Source organism: Pundamilia nyererei, unplaced genomic scaffold, assembly GCF_000239375.1.
Source record: "Pundamilia nyererei isolate P.nyererei 1_Seehausen unplaced genomic scaffold, PunNye1.0 scaffold00027, whole genome shotgun sequence".
Taxonomy (NCBI): Eukaryota; Metazoa; Chordata; class Actinopteri; order Cichliformes; family Cichlidae; genus Pundamilia; species Pundamilia nyererei.
Window position 1 is genome coordinate 4,474,676 of NW_005187428.1, and position 14,139 is coordinate 4,488,814.

Here is a 14,139-nt window from a genome sequence, read left to right on the forward strand (position 1 = left end):
AGCTAATATATTCTTCCCTTCTCTTTTTCAGATTAATATTGTTTCAGAATGAGTTTGGCAGGAGGCTCATTATATTTAAATCTGTTTTACACTTTAGCATTATGATTATGGCAATTTGAAGTCTAGAGGTTTTAATACATTTTGTAAATAAGCGGTGACCCAAGTCATATAGATCAGGGGTGTCAAACCTAAGGCCTGCGGGCCAGAATCGGACTGCCAAAGACTCGAATCTGGCCCATTGGTCAACTTTAATAAATATGGGCATAAAGTTTGGACTTTTAAATGTATTTTCATAAGTTTTAAGGTTTTTCCTGCTCATTAAGACCTCCCCCATGGCCATTTATACTGCACTAAAGTAAATAAGAAATAGATATGCAGAACAGTTAAATGACAGAAAGTTCATGTTTTTTCACCAATTACTATAGAAATCCGTGTATTTTACAGAGTAACAAAACAAAAAAAGAAAGTACACATTCTGTCAGTTAACAAAAATGTTGTGTTTTATAATCACAGGACAGTCTGAGCAATGAGCAAACAGAATCTTTTCTGTAATTTTACACATTTATTCCTTGTGTTAGTTTGGTGTATTAAAAGTGTTTTAGTGATAAAATAATGGCTATGGTTCTGATCATGGCAAGTGCGTCATAGTCAGAAGTATAAAGTGAATTCCCAGCCATTGCATACATGACACCTAAATGCAAAACATACAGTACGTATTGGTCTCAGATGAAAATGCAAAATTCCGCTGATAATTTCATATGTTTACAGAGTAAACCCTTCGTGTTTTATGTTCACTATCTGCTCACTGCTTAGAGACCCAGAGGCATCTGAGAAAGTGAGAAGTGTCCACTGAGGGGTGACAGTTGGGTGTATGTGCTTAGTCACAGACAAAACAAGACCTTAGCAGACACTGAAAACTCACAGCTCATTTTCAGATACAATGAAAGCTCAAACATTTGAGGTCTGAAGGCTCTGAGATCATGCTCATTAGTATATAGATATAGCCCTCAAAGGTCAAGCACATAGCTGAGCGCTGGAAAGTGAAGACAGCTATAGTTAATGATGTAAGTTTAATATGGGACTGGAATTCTTTTAAAATCCTTGTTTTGCATTGTATTCAGCAGAGCAATTGGCATAACATGTCTATTATGGTGCATTTTCTGAAAATACACAAGTTTCTATTAACCCTCTGTGTAAAATGTAAATAACAACAGAAATATTAACAGAACACAGTTATTTGCAAATATTATAAACCAGTATTTTATTCAAATAGAACATATGTGATAGCATTTCAAATGTTTAAACTGAAACATTTTCTTTTTTTAGTGAAAAGCATAATAAACATTTCTTTTAATTTGATGGCATCAACACATCTCAAAAAAGCTGTGACGGGACCAATAAAAGGCTTGAAAAGTAAGTGGTACCAAAAAGAGACAGCTAGAGGAACACTTTGCAACTCATTAGATTAATTAGAGTGATTGGGTATTACAAAACCATCTTAGACAGGCAGAGTTTCTCAGACGTAAAGGTTGGCAGAGGTTCACCAATCTGCAAAACTGTCTACAACAGTTTCTCAATTTTAGATTGATATCTGATCAATGAGAAATTATATCATCAAAACATTCAGTCTCTGGCGGAATCTCTGTGTGCCAGAGACAAGGCCAAAACTCAATATTAGATGCCCGTGAGCTTTGAAAATCATTCCATGGGCTCAAGAACAATTCCAAAAATCCTTCTCTATCACAGTTCAGTGTGTTATCCATAAATGCAGGTTAAAGCTTTATCGCATAAAGAAAAAGCAATATGTGGACATAATCCAGAAACACAGCTGTCTGCCCTGGGCCAAAGCACATTTACAGCAGCCTGAGGCAAAATGAAAATTTCTTCTATGGTCGGGTGAATTGAAATGAGACATTTTCTTTCAAAACATGAACGCCACACCCGCAAAACTAAAGAGAAGAGGAGCCACCCGCTGTCATTTTCAATTCAATTCAATTGTATTTGTATACAATGTTTAAATAAGTAACAAACAATTTGAATAAGCGCTATAGAATTTATAGTATAGAATCAAAACAACAGTTACACTTTTCACATTCAGTGGTCTGAAAAAGTATTGGTCCCCTTCCTGATTTCCTGTTTTTTGGTATGTTTGACACACTTAAATACTTCAAATCAATAAACAAATTTAAATATTAGCCAAAAATCACACAAGTGAACACAAAATGCAGTTTCTAAATGAAGGTGTTTATTATTAAGGAGAAAAAACCTACATGCCCATGTGTGAAAGAGTGATTGCCTTCTAAACCTAATAACTGGTTGGGCCACCCTTAACAGCAATAACTGCAATCAAGCATTTGTGATCACTGGCAATGAGTCTTTTACAGCACTGTGGGGGAATTTTGTCACACTCTTCTTTGCAGAATTGTTGTAATTTAGCCACATTGGAGGGAACACATCAGAGCATGACCCATCTTTTTTTTAAGGTCATGTCACAGCATCTCAATCAGATTCAGGTCAGGACTTTAACTAGGCCACTCCAAAGTCTTCATTTAGTTTTTCTTAAGTCTTTCAGAGGTGGACTTGCTCGTGTGTTTTGGATCATTGACCTAAAGCTGAAGCCAAGTGCAGCTTTAGGTCATGAACAGATGGCTGGAAATTCTCCTTCAGGATGTTTTGGTAGACAGCAGAATTCATGGTTCCATTTACCACAGCAAGTCTTCCAGGTCCTGAAGCAGCAAAACAGCAGTGGTAGTGTGATGTACAGACCGTCACACTACCACCACTGTTGGTATTTTCTGAAATGCTGTGTTAGTTTTATGCCAGACATAACGGGACTTAAACCTTCAAAAAAGTTCTATTTTTGTCTCATCAATCCACATAATATTTTCCTAGATGTCTTGGGGATTATCAAGCTGTTGCTTTGGCAAATATGAGAAATGGCCTGCATTTGTATAGTGCTTTTCTAGTCCCTAAGGACCCCAAAGTGCTTCACACTACATTCAGTCAGTCACACACTGGCGATGGCAAGCTACATTGTAGCCACAGCTGCCCACTGACAGAAGCGAGGCTGCCGGACACTGGCGCCACCAGACCCTCTGACCACCACCAGTAGGCAAACATGGGGTTAGTATCTTGCCCAAGATATTTGGCATGCAGCCAGGAGGCAGCCTGGGATCGAACCACCGACCTTCTGATTAGTGGCTGACCTGCTCTGCCACCTGAGCTACAGCCACCCGAGAAGAGTCCTGTTCTCCTTGAACACTCCTATTGATATCATTTTGCCCAGTCTCTTTCTTACTGTTGATTCATGAACTTTGACCTTAACTGAGACGTGTGAAGCCTGTGGCTCTTTAATATTGTTCTGGGTTCTTTTGTGACCTCCTGGATGAGTTGTCGATGTGCTCTTGGAGCAATTTTGGTAGGCCGGTCACTCCTGGGAAGCTTCACCACTGTTCCAAGTTTTCTTCATTTGTGTATAATGGCTCTCACCATGAATTAATGGAGTCCCAAAGCCTTAGACTGATAGAGGTCAATGACTTTGTTTCTATGTTTTTTCTTTAGATTGTGGCATGATGTGTTGATGTGTTTTTGAGATCTTTAGCCTGCTTCACTTTGGCCGCAGGTTGTATTTAAGTAACTTCTTGACTCAACAGGTCTGCGGGTAATCAGGCCTGAGCGTGTTTTGTGAAACTGAACTCAGCTTTCCAAAAATGAGGTTAATCCCAGTTAATTCATGATCTAACAAGAGGGCTATTACTTTTTCACACAGGTCCAGGTAGGTTTGAATTACTTTTCACCCTTAATCAGTGAAATCATCATTGATTAATCATCACTGCATTTTGTATTTACTCAGGTTATTTTTTGTCTAATATTAAAATTTGTTTGATGCTTGGTCTGTAACATGTCATTTGACAAATATGCAAAAATGCAAAATGTATATTGTAAGGCAAATACCCTACAATAATACAAAGAAAACTGAGTAAACCCCAACAATCAAACAACCCGCTATGAGTAAGCACTTTGGCAACAGTGGGAAGGAAAAACTCCCTTTTAACAGGAAGCAGAGGCAGAAGCAGGCTCAGGGAGGGGCGGCCATCTGCTGCGACCAGTTCAAAAGCCTATATCGCTGATGTGGTATGGGGTTTCACCAGATGAAAACAATGGGTCCCTCATACCATGAAATATACAACAAAGAAGACCCGGGAATTTTAAGCAGCTAGAATCCTCTATCAGGCACAAAATGGGACATTCCTCTCCCCAAAAATGTTTCTCAGTTTAAACATTTTATGTTTTTCAGTGTTTTTATTTACATTTCTCAACTTCTGTTAAACTGGGGTTGTAATCTTTAAGTTGTCATTGGATATTTAAAACTTACAATTAGAGTGTCATTACACAAAAAGCATATTGTTCACAATAAACAATGTACTTTTTGTGCTTATAAAGAGCATTTTATTCAAATGTTAAATTTTGCAACCGGTAGTAAAAGTTGTCTCAATACGTAACAAATAAAGGCCACATCAAACAAAACCATGTCTATACAGTCTAAGGTCAAGACTATCACACCAAGACTGTATGCGGTTGGATTGATTTTCCCTCTTTCCCTACGATATGCATCCACTTAAGCACTACGGACGTCACAGTGTGTTCTGAGCTGCTTGTAACAACAGAGAGAGTGCACACTGAATTTTCATGAGTACAGCCTTGGTCTATAGTCCCAAATGTGATTGATCTACTGTATAATCTGGCAACAGTTTGAGTTCAGTAGCGGTTATAAATGGTTACATTTACAATCTGTAATTTATGTAAGGGCACACATCTGTGCTTTGTGTTTTTCTTTTGGGTCAAGGTGGGGCCCCATTTATAATTGGTCAAATGTCTATCACATTAAACCTCAAAAGATTGAACTGATTTAAAGAGAAGTAAGTATATCACAAAAACAGTATAAAGTAGGTAATTTGCTGTGGAACCAGTCATTTATGATCCTATAGCTTTGTTTGTTTTTTAGTCATGTAAGACTCCCACAGTGGGTTTGTATAATGCAACACTCACAATCAATTTCACGTGGTATATATTTAGGAAAGATGGACATAGGTTTAAGTACACTATTTTTGTTTGTCTTTTAGCTGAAAGATAGAAAAAAGATGCAGTTAGTTGGTTGTTTCTGACATTTTAATGCAAGGTGACATTTACTCAAGGATCTTTGTAGGATTCCCTGACTGTGCAGTGTTGTGTTGTATGTGTCTGCCATCTATTGGACTCACAAGAAACACCACTTGGCAAATTCATGTGACATATTTAGAAATAAGTTCTTATCAATAGAGGTAGATAACTGTAATTCATTTTTGGCTTTTGCATATTTAAAACTGTTACAGATAAAACTTGAGCTAAGTTTGGATTAAAATATGCATCAATTAAATACAGTTGTTATTAACTCATTATCTCTGTGAATAGAAAATGTTCTAAAGAGATGAACATCTGAGGGACGGGGGGGAAGCATAGCAAGTTGGTAGTGCCCACCTAAAAGAAACATTTTTGTGTTTATGGCAAAGAGGAACGGTGGTTTGTAAAATAGAGGAAAAAAATAAATACCCACAAATGTATTAAAAGAGCTCACTTATATCCTATAACATGTGTTGCGGTCAGAGCTGTTGTAGGACGCCAGGAAAAAGAGGGAGTGGGTGAGTGCAGGAGTCGGCTGAGCACGTGCCTGCAGAGGTCCTCTGGTCTCTGTCTGGGATCAGCCTGCCACACCAGCCCCTGGGCTAGACTCCCATCAGCCCCATACCCTGTCTTCTCTGAGCCAGACACCACCATGACCACTTGTATTGAGAGCTCTGACCGCCATTGTGCCACAGTAGAGTACACAAACAAACAGTGCAGACACACACCGGTCTGCTCTCCTGCCATTACGTCTACTCAAGCCCACTTGGTTTAGTCATACCGTAGGTCTCCATTGCAAGCAGCTCCTTCTTGGCTTGGGATGGAGAATTTGGCAGAAGATATTTGCTCATTTGTCCCCACACATGTATGTGGTTTGGTAACTTTGCTAGGGACTGCTGCCCCAGTCTTTCTTACAGTGGAGCTTCAGAGCAAGCCAGGCCTTTTCTGGGTAATGTCCTCCCACACAGTCTGACTATACAGATTTTTGCTGTTCGTTTCCAGCTGTTTACATCCTTACAATGTGTGTGTGTGGTTTTTTGTGGATTTTGGTATGCACTATAGAAAAGCCGAACATGTGGACATCTATTATCATCTGTCATCACAGCAGTTCACATTGTTTCATCATTTACTTCCAGCTATTCCCACCTCTTCTCCAAATAAGGCCATACAAAAAAAAGTCAGGCTACTCACTTATATGTCATCCAGAAATAAAACAGTTACAATGCATGCATTAACCATTTGCTCAGAGTATAGCTTAACGTTGTGCACATGCACATGCACTCACATCCACAGGCACACTGCATTTCTTCTTTCTTTTCATGTTGACCACAAGATTAACCTGCTGCCCTCTATTTCCTCTGAAGAGGATTCCCCCTCCTCCCCTTCAGTAGAGCCTTAAAATCTATCACAGACTTTAGATCCTGATGTATGTGCCCCATCCTCTGTTTTCTTTGAAGTCTTTAACTGGCCCTGGCCACATTGCAGTCTGATAGCTGGACTGTCGCTTACACATATTCAGCTTGTTTCTGTCTGAGATGAGCCCCTCACCCATCCCAACATCCTTAGTATTGTCTGAAGAGGGAATATCTGGTTTAAACATAATTTGTCAGGCACAATTAAAAATACAGTTACATGGGTTCAAGTGACTCTGGCCTTTAAGTGTTGCTATCACTTTGTTTCCTATTGTTACTTTGCCATTTAGGAAAATCTTACATTTCCCAACTTCTAAACTGCAAAAAGATCACAAGTACTGATATGTCTGAATGCTCAAAATCAACTTTAGTACTTGTAATGACGATGGCACTCTAGGCAAAATTATAAAGGATCACTAATGTGATAAAAATACATTTCACATATGCTTACATTTAAAATATTTCTTCACTATTCTGAGCCATCAGGATACAAAGTTTGAATTTTTGGTTTTGTTTAATTCCAGTTTTAGCTTGTAAATCCTGACATCTTTATACTGTTGTCAATTCCATCTCCATGTGTGAATTCTGCCTTATAATATATTTTATTTCAGTCTTTACATCTGTTTCTGAGATCTTAACATTTATGGATTACTTGTATTAAAACAGCCAGTAGTGAGCCTTTGAATGACATGAGCCCAAATAATATTTATACTACAGTTGGTATACTATGTTAAGGTAGTAAAGCAATTTGAAATTACTTTGCATTGCATACCTTGTTTTACATTAAAACTGTGTTGGGTATGTCAATGCCAAACATGATGAAGGATAGGAAAAAGGACTGAACCAAAGCTGTTAAAATAACAAACAATTTTGGTCTTCAAATGTTATCAGGAAAAAACAACAGATATAACAAATACTGTAACAAAAAAAATAATGTTTATTCCTTTAAAAAAGTTTGTGCACAGTAGGAAAGGAAAGGTAGGTGTTTTAAAAACAGAGGCTTAAACATCATGAAAAGAGTATGGCTGAATGTAATCCCCATATCCTTTAAGGGCCTCTCCAAATGCATGCACGTTCAATTAAAAAAGTCTTTTTAAAATATAAAGTTTCTTCATATTTGTGCACATAATGCTGAGCTTGTCATCAAAACAAAGTGTATTGCTCTTTTCAGAAGCAGCTAGGAGCATTTCATCTCAGCAACAGTCAAAAGCAATTCCATAGTCAACACATAACATTAAAACCTCGACACTGATATGTCCATTGATATAACAAAACCAATGTGTACAGTGTTGACAATGGATGTCTTATATTGTGATTGTTGGTAAAATCTTGACATTTTCAGAACCAAAACTCTGAGACAAACACATGGACGTTGACGATGTTATGGCCAGAGTCGCCCTGAATTGTCAGGTTGCGCATAGATAGCTTGAGTACTGTCATCGCTGGACCAATCAGAGGCTTCACCTGGCGAACAATACCTGGAAAAGACAAAGATGAATGAGAAAAAGTAGTATGGCTAAATGTGTAGATCCATGCTAAGCAAGACTACTTGTTGTATCATGACATGTCTCAATAATCTCAATAAACAAAAAAAGAATTATTTTGTTCAGAAGCTTGAGAGTTGGTTAGCTTAAGGAACTACAATCAGTCAGAATAATTTTCCTCAAAAAACTGTTGTCATTGTGGAGTCTTTTTGTCATTATTAATGTAGTTCTGTGTGTTTTAAATATGGTTTCTTTGTTCACCCTAGTGATATCTAGCTCTGGATAGTTTGGGTTTATAGTGTTGAGGATCAAAGTGTTTGCTCTTACCTCACTGCAATTAAGGACAGTTTGTGATTGTATTTGTAATTTACCAGCAAAAGTGAAAAGACAGTAACATGTAGTCACAAGCTAGTCACAGCTTGCTTTAACTAGCCATTCTTCAGTCGTTAATTTCACATGTCTGATAGCTCTGTCAGTCTTGCATATCCTTAAATTATCTGTCTAGACAGGTTGCATAATAGCTTAGAACATATTTTTGAGTTTCAAGCTTATTTTCTTCCAACTTCAATAACTGAATTTGCAGCATACTATGGTTATACACATCTAGAGTCTTAGGACATGAAGTTTAGTCAAAATTGAATTTATAAACTACTAATTTACAAAAACAGTTGTCTCAAGGATGCTTTATATTGTAAGATAAAGACCCTATAATATTATTATAGAGAAAACCCAACAATCACACAATCCCCTATGAGCAAGTACTTGGCAAGTGTAGGAAGGAGGAACTCCCTTTTAACAGGAAGAGACATGTGGTGGAACCATGATCAAGGAGGGCCAGCCATCTGTCATGACTTGTTCAGGGGTGAGGGTAGAACCTGAAAGCTGAGGGAAGTCCCTTAGCAGACTAAACCTTTAAGTTTCTAACCCATAGGTTTTTATCAAAAATCAAAGTCTTAAACCTAATTTAAAAGTACAGTTAACGCTGCTCACGACTGTGCAGCAATGCACAATTCGAACCACATCATCAAGTTCGCCAATGACACGACTGTGGTGGGTCTCATCAGCAAGAACAAGTCAGAATACAGAGAGGAGGTGCAACAGCTAATGGACTGGTGAAGAGTTGTCAAGAGCACCAAATTCTCCCACCATCCATTCTCACCACCTTCTACAGAGGGACTATAGAGAGCATCCTGAGCACGCACACCTTCATACATCAAGTTGCTTTTTGCATACTTCTCAGACTTTTGCACATTTCTATTGCACTGTTGTGTCTGCACTGTCTTGTGTCTGTATCATTCTGTTCTGTATGGTGTTGCACTGTCTTTGTTTTGTTTTGTTTGCAATTTTTGCACATTGCACCTTAAGTACTCCGGTGCTTATTGTCTGTTATATGTCATATGTGGCACCATGGTTTGGAGGAACGTTATCTCATTTCACTGTGTACTGTACCACTGCACGTGGTTGGAATGACAATAAAGCCACTTGACTTGACTTGTGTCTTTCCCAAATGCAAACTGGAAGCTGGTTCCATGGGACACAGGGCGAACAGTTGAAAACTGCCTCCCATTCTACTCTTGGAAAGTCTAGGAAACATTAGTAAGCCAGCAGCCTGAAATTGAAGTGGTCTATTGGGATAGTATAATACTATGACGTCTTTAAGGTAGGATCATTCAGGACTTTATATGTAACAAAAAGGATTTAACAGTAAGTCAGTGAAGAGAAGCTAATACAATGTATGTGAGATGTATAATCTTTCCTTCTAGTAGTGCTCTCACTGGGGTACTTTGGATCTTTAAAATATCCTGATGATAAGGAATTACAATAGTCCTGCCTAGAAAGAGTAGTATTACAGCAGGATTTTCCAAATTTTAGCGAAACTGTGTAGACGAAAGGAGGCAGACCTAGATATTTGATTAATGTGTCATATCCTATACAAAAATGACTCCAAGATTCCTCACAGTAGTATAAAACTTTGTTAATTTGTCTAGATTTATAACTTTAAAACAATACAGGTTTTTATGTTTTTTTAAAGGGACATGTACACAGGAAGCAATTCTGTGGTTCCCTGGTTATATAACCCTCTAATGTATAAGTCAATCAACTGTCATGTGTTAATCAATGATATTATTTGCTCTCACAGGTAGTGGGTTCAACTCCTTCCCTTCAAGTTGAGAACGTTATACTTCAGGACCCACTCAGTTTGCATTGCCAGTGGTTAATTTTTTGTTGGGACTCGCAGTCAGAGAATATCATTAAGTATCTACTATCTGGGGCTCACCCCATCACTGCAAATCACTTCCTGTGTGATTAAGACATGTCTGCAGTTTAAATAATTGATTTGTGCCGTTTGGCTTCATTAACAAAGATGACTATCATTTGAACGACACAAACTTTGTAGCATTTTTTTTTATATCTGCTAAAGGTTTTATGTATTAAATGAAAACTATTGGACCCAGCACAAAACCTTGTGGAACTCCATGACTAGATTTCATTTGTGAAGAAGACTTTTTTATACAAAAAAATGGGAATCTATCGGATAAATATATTTCAAACCAGTCAGTGCATTTTCTACTAATGGTGTACACTATTCCCTGTAGTAAAATGTAGTAAAAAGTTTCTGTCCACAGTCCAGTGTGCTAGATTGTTAACTTCCACGTCCACTGACTGAGATCTATTGATCCATCCACAAAAAAGGGATGAATCAATAGATGTTTCTTCAGTAGGAAATATTTAACTGTTCATTAATCAGGCTTTTGAGCAACAGATTTGGGAGTTTTTTAGCTCTATTCTTCACTGTCTGTGCAATCAGGCCTGTCAACTCAAAACAAAAAGTCAAACTGAATATGCAGAGATTCTATGTTCTCTCCCTCCTTTTCTCTCACAATGCAACGATTAATAAATTATAAAGTGTATATGTGACTTGTTTTCTGTCTTGAGATTTTGGCCTAGATATTGACCAGCAAACCTATTAAAAACAGAGCATGTTAACTACCAGACACCGTGATGGTAATAGATGCTACTGTAGAAACAAATATGTATAGTTAAAGATCACTATAGCAAATGAAAAGTTCTGAATAACAAAGTAAAATGAGGCACAGTTCAAACCACCGCACGCAAAGCTAACATATCACAACTCTATCAAAACTATGTCATTGAGAATAGAGTGGAGGCTGGAAGTTGGGTCGATCTTTAAAGAACAGTGAAGTAATCATCAATGAATACTGAATAGTATTTATTGCTTAAAATGCGTTTCCCTACTTTTTTGGCATCAGCTGATCAATTTAGATGAGTTTCAAATAACCTTTGCTGTTAATGAGCCAAAGGTCTGCCAATGAACAACCCCATAAACAGAAGACACAGTGATATCATGGTAAAACAGATGGAAGAATAAACATACTGCAACAGAGCATTACTGAATCCCCATGGAATTCATTGGGTGCTCTTTTTAAGTGAACATGCGATTAGAGGGGGGAAAAATGCCAGTGTTTACACAAGCTGTCAACAGACTTTTCTCTGCAGAGGGCTGGGGACATTTCAGCTCTGGCCTGTTTGAACAGCTATCGCTGGTGTAGTCAGGCAGCACAATCATCACACTGTCCTCCTATCACACCTTCAGCCGCCCTCTTTCTTTTTCCCCATTTACTTCTGCTTCTCATACTCATCTGAGTCAGTAACATGTTAAAGCCTTTAGTAGGATGACTCAAGAGTTTAACTCAGCATGGATCAAAATGACAGATCACTGCCTAGATCACTATGAATTATGAGGCTCTTTCCTGTGGTACTTGTAAAAAAAAAAGGCAGTAAAATCCATTTGGTTGTCATTCACTACAGGGCAAATGATGATCCATTATGAGCCATGCACTGGGTCCTGTGGGACACTGGCATTGTATGATGGCCCCCCACTCACATATTCGCCTTTTTTTCCCTCCCTTCTCTTCCCTTCCTGAGGGGGGCTGGCGTTTGTGGCACCATCACTGTGGCCCACAAGGCTAAATGAGTCCCATGTGTTTGATGGAGGGGAGCAGTTGCAGTCACGCGATACAGCCATGGAGGCATTTCTCCAGGAATCGATCTTTAACTCTGGGAGGGGCAAGCTATAGGAACTTAGACTGGCGTCTCTCCTTCTCTCTGTCACTTTATTTTGCTCTCGTGTCCTTCTCCGAGCCAGGAATGTGGGCACACAACAGATTCCAGCAGATTCTGGTGATAAGCACTTGGAGAAGTGTGGAATGGGGCCCACTTCTACCAGGGTTGCCCCTTGTTTTGGTGTTTTGGGATTCTGTTGCGTAGTGACACTAAAGGGGCCCGGGTCTGAGATTTTATTGTTTCCAAACCATTAGCGTTGTCAGAGAGAACTAACCTTTTCTTAAACCTAACAACAGCTGCAATATTAAGAAAATAACTGACATGGAAAAAGAGATTGGATTTTGAGTCGGAAAATTATTTTCAGACATAAGCCAGCTGAGATGGCATGCAACGCCAGTGGAGTTAATCAGTGCAAAGGTTCATTCTTTGCTCATTTGCTTAAATCAAACGAGATCTGATCAAAAGCTTCCGTCCTGGGATGAGCAATCATGCAATGAAGATGAGTAAGTTGTTATGAGCACAATATGGACCACCGCAAGGACAGATGGGTTTAAGTCCACATTAAGGGCATTTTTAAAAAATGTTATTATTGCATTAATTGTGGCCTATATCTAATTACGGCTAAACACTTATAATCAGGGCCAGCTGAGGTTAAGTTTTCCATTAAAACTCCAGAGGATGGTTTCTGTGAAAAGTAAAACAAAAAAAATCTTACCACATAAATAAATAACAAAAACACAGAGACTAAACTAAACTAAAATTTATTTAGGGCATCTAAACAAGGCTATGTGGTATGTGTGTCGGCCCCATTAGAGTTTTGTAAATTTGTTTGTGGTCTAATTAGCACATGCAGAGTGCAAAAGTGTGCTGTCCGGAATTTTTGCAATGCCTCGTCCAAATCCTTCAGTTTTCTCAGAGCATTTGAAAAGAAACATGAACCATGGTTCAGGGTTCCTCACTTCAGATTTTGGAATTTCTTTTAATCCTATATATGTTCATCTATATAAGATGTGCCACAGTTATCTTGCACACCTCATGTGAACTATTTTTTGTGAACCTTGAGGACAAGAAAGGGTCATTATGTCATTATACTGTGGGCTTAAGCGCCCAACTCTGCACGAAGTAGCGTGATACCATAGTCGTTTTACATGACCTCTCGGAAGCCTCAGCGAAATCCCAACATGATGACTTTGTGTTTCCGCGAGCTTCCCATCAAAAGCACAGTGGTATCCTCAGTGAAGGCAAAGCATCAGCTAACAGCTGGGCCTCAACGCACTCACAGCGAACCTGAGGTGAAACCACAACCACATATGCATCTTTAACATTTCTTCCAAACTATAAGCCAAAAGGCCAACATCCACATAACAGGTTGACTTTGATTTGCTGCAATGCCACCTGAGATTCATATAAATAAAGACGGGAAAGTTTTCAAACCTCTACAGCTGACAGCATGCCCTGTGACTGGGTTGCAAAGTTGCAAAGTAATGCCGGAAAGGTTTGTGGTGTCTTTCCAATTCACTGAAGTATCTGCCGCAGGGTGCAAAGGTGACCCCACTGGTTTTTAACAGCCACCATCACACTAAACCCTAACAGCTGTACAGTTTGTCCACTCCCTAGAAGCATCCCACCACACAATAAAGTAGCCTCCCATGAAGAAAACAGTCCTAAATAAACACATAGTAGTAGCAGAGACGCTGCCCCCAAAACAAAGTGAAGCAAATGCCAGGAGGCATTTGTCATCCTTCATGGCCACGAGGTCTGCAATATTGAAGGGTTACATGTAAACAGTACAATTTCTGGGTTTTCTGGTTTCTACAACTCAGCAAGGAAGTGTATGACAAAATCCAAAATGAACGGGTTTAACACCAGAGACAAATGAAAAGTATGCATTGGCTTCACCGCAGTATTGTATAATGACATGCTGGTTGTGGCGCTATGCATGCTCACTGCAGTGAAACCCCTGGAGAGCATCCAGGTGCTGTACAAAGTTCCAGTAT

At 38.8% G+C, this 14,139-nt stretch overlaps 1 protein-coding gene across 1 annotated transcript in view; it reads right to left on the reverse strand.

Moving 5' to 3' along the window:
- Positions 1-7,486: 7,486 nt before the first annotated feature.
- fbln1 (fibulin 1) overlaps positions 7,487-14,139 on the reverse strand; it is a 32,152-nt gene continuing 25,499 nt past the window's right edge. Inside the window, exon 17 of the mRNA XM_005728198.1 lies at positions 7,487-8,050. Within this exon, the coding sequence (XP_005728255.1) occupies positions 7,911-8,050 (140 nt within the window). The 3' untranslated portion in view covers positions 7,487-7,910. The remainder of the gene's footprint in view (positions 8,051-14,139) is intronic.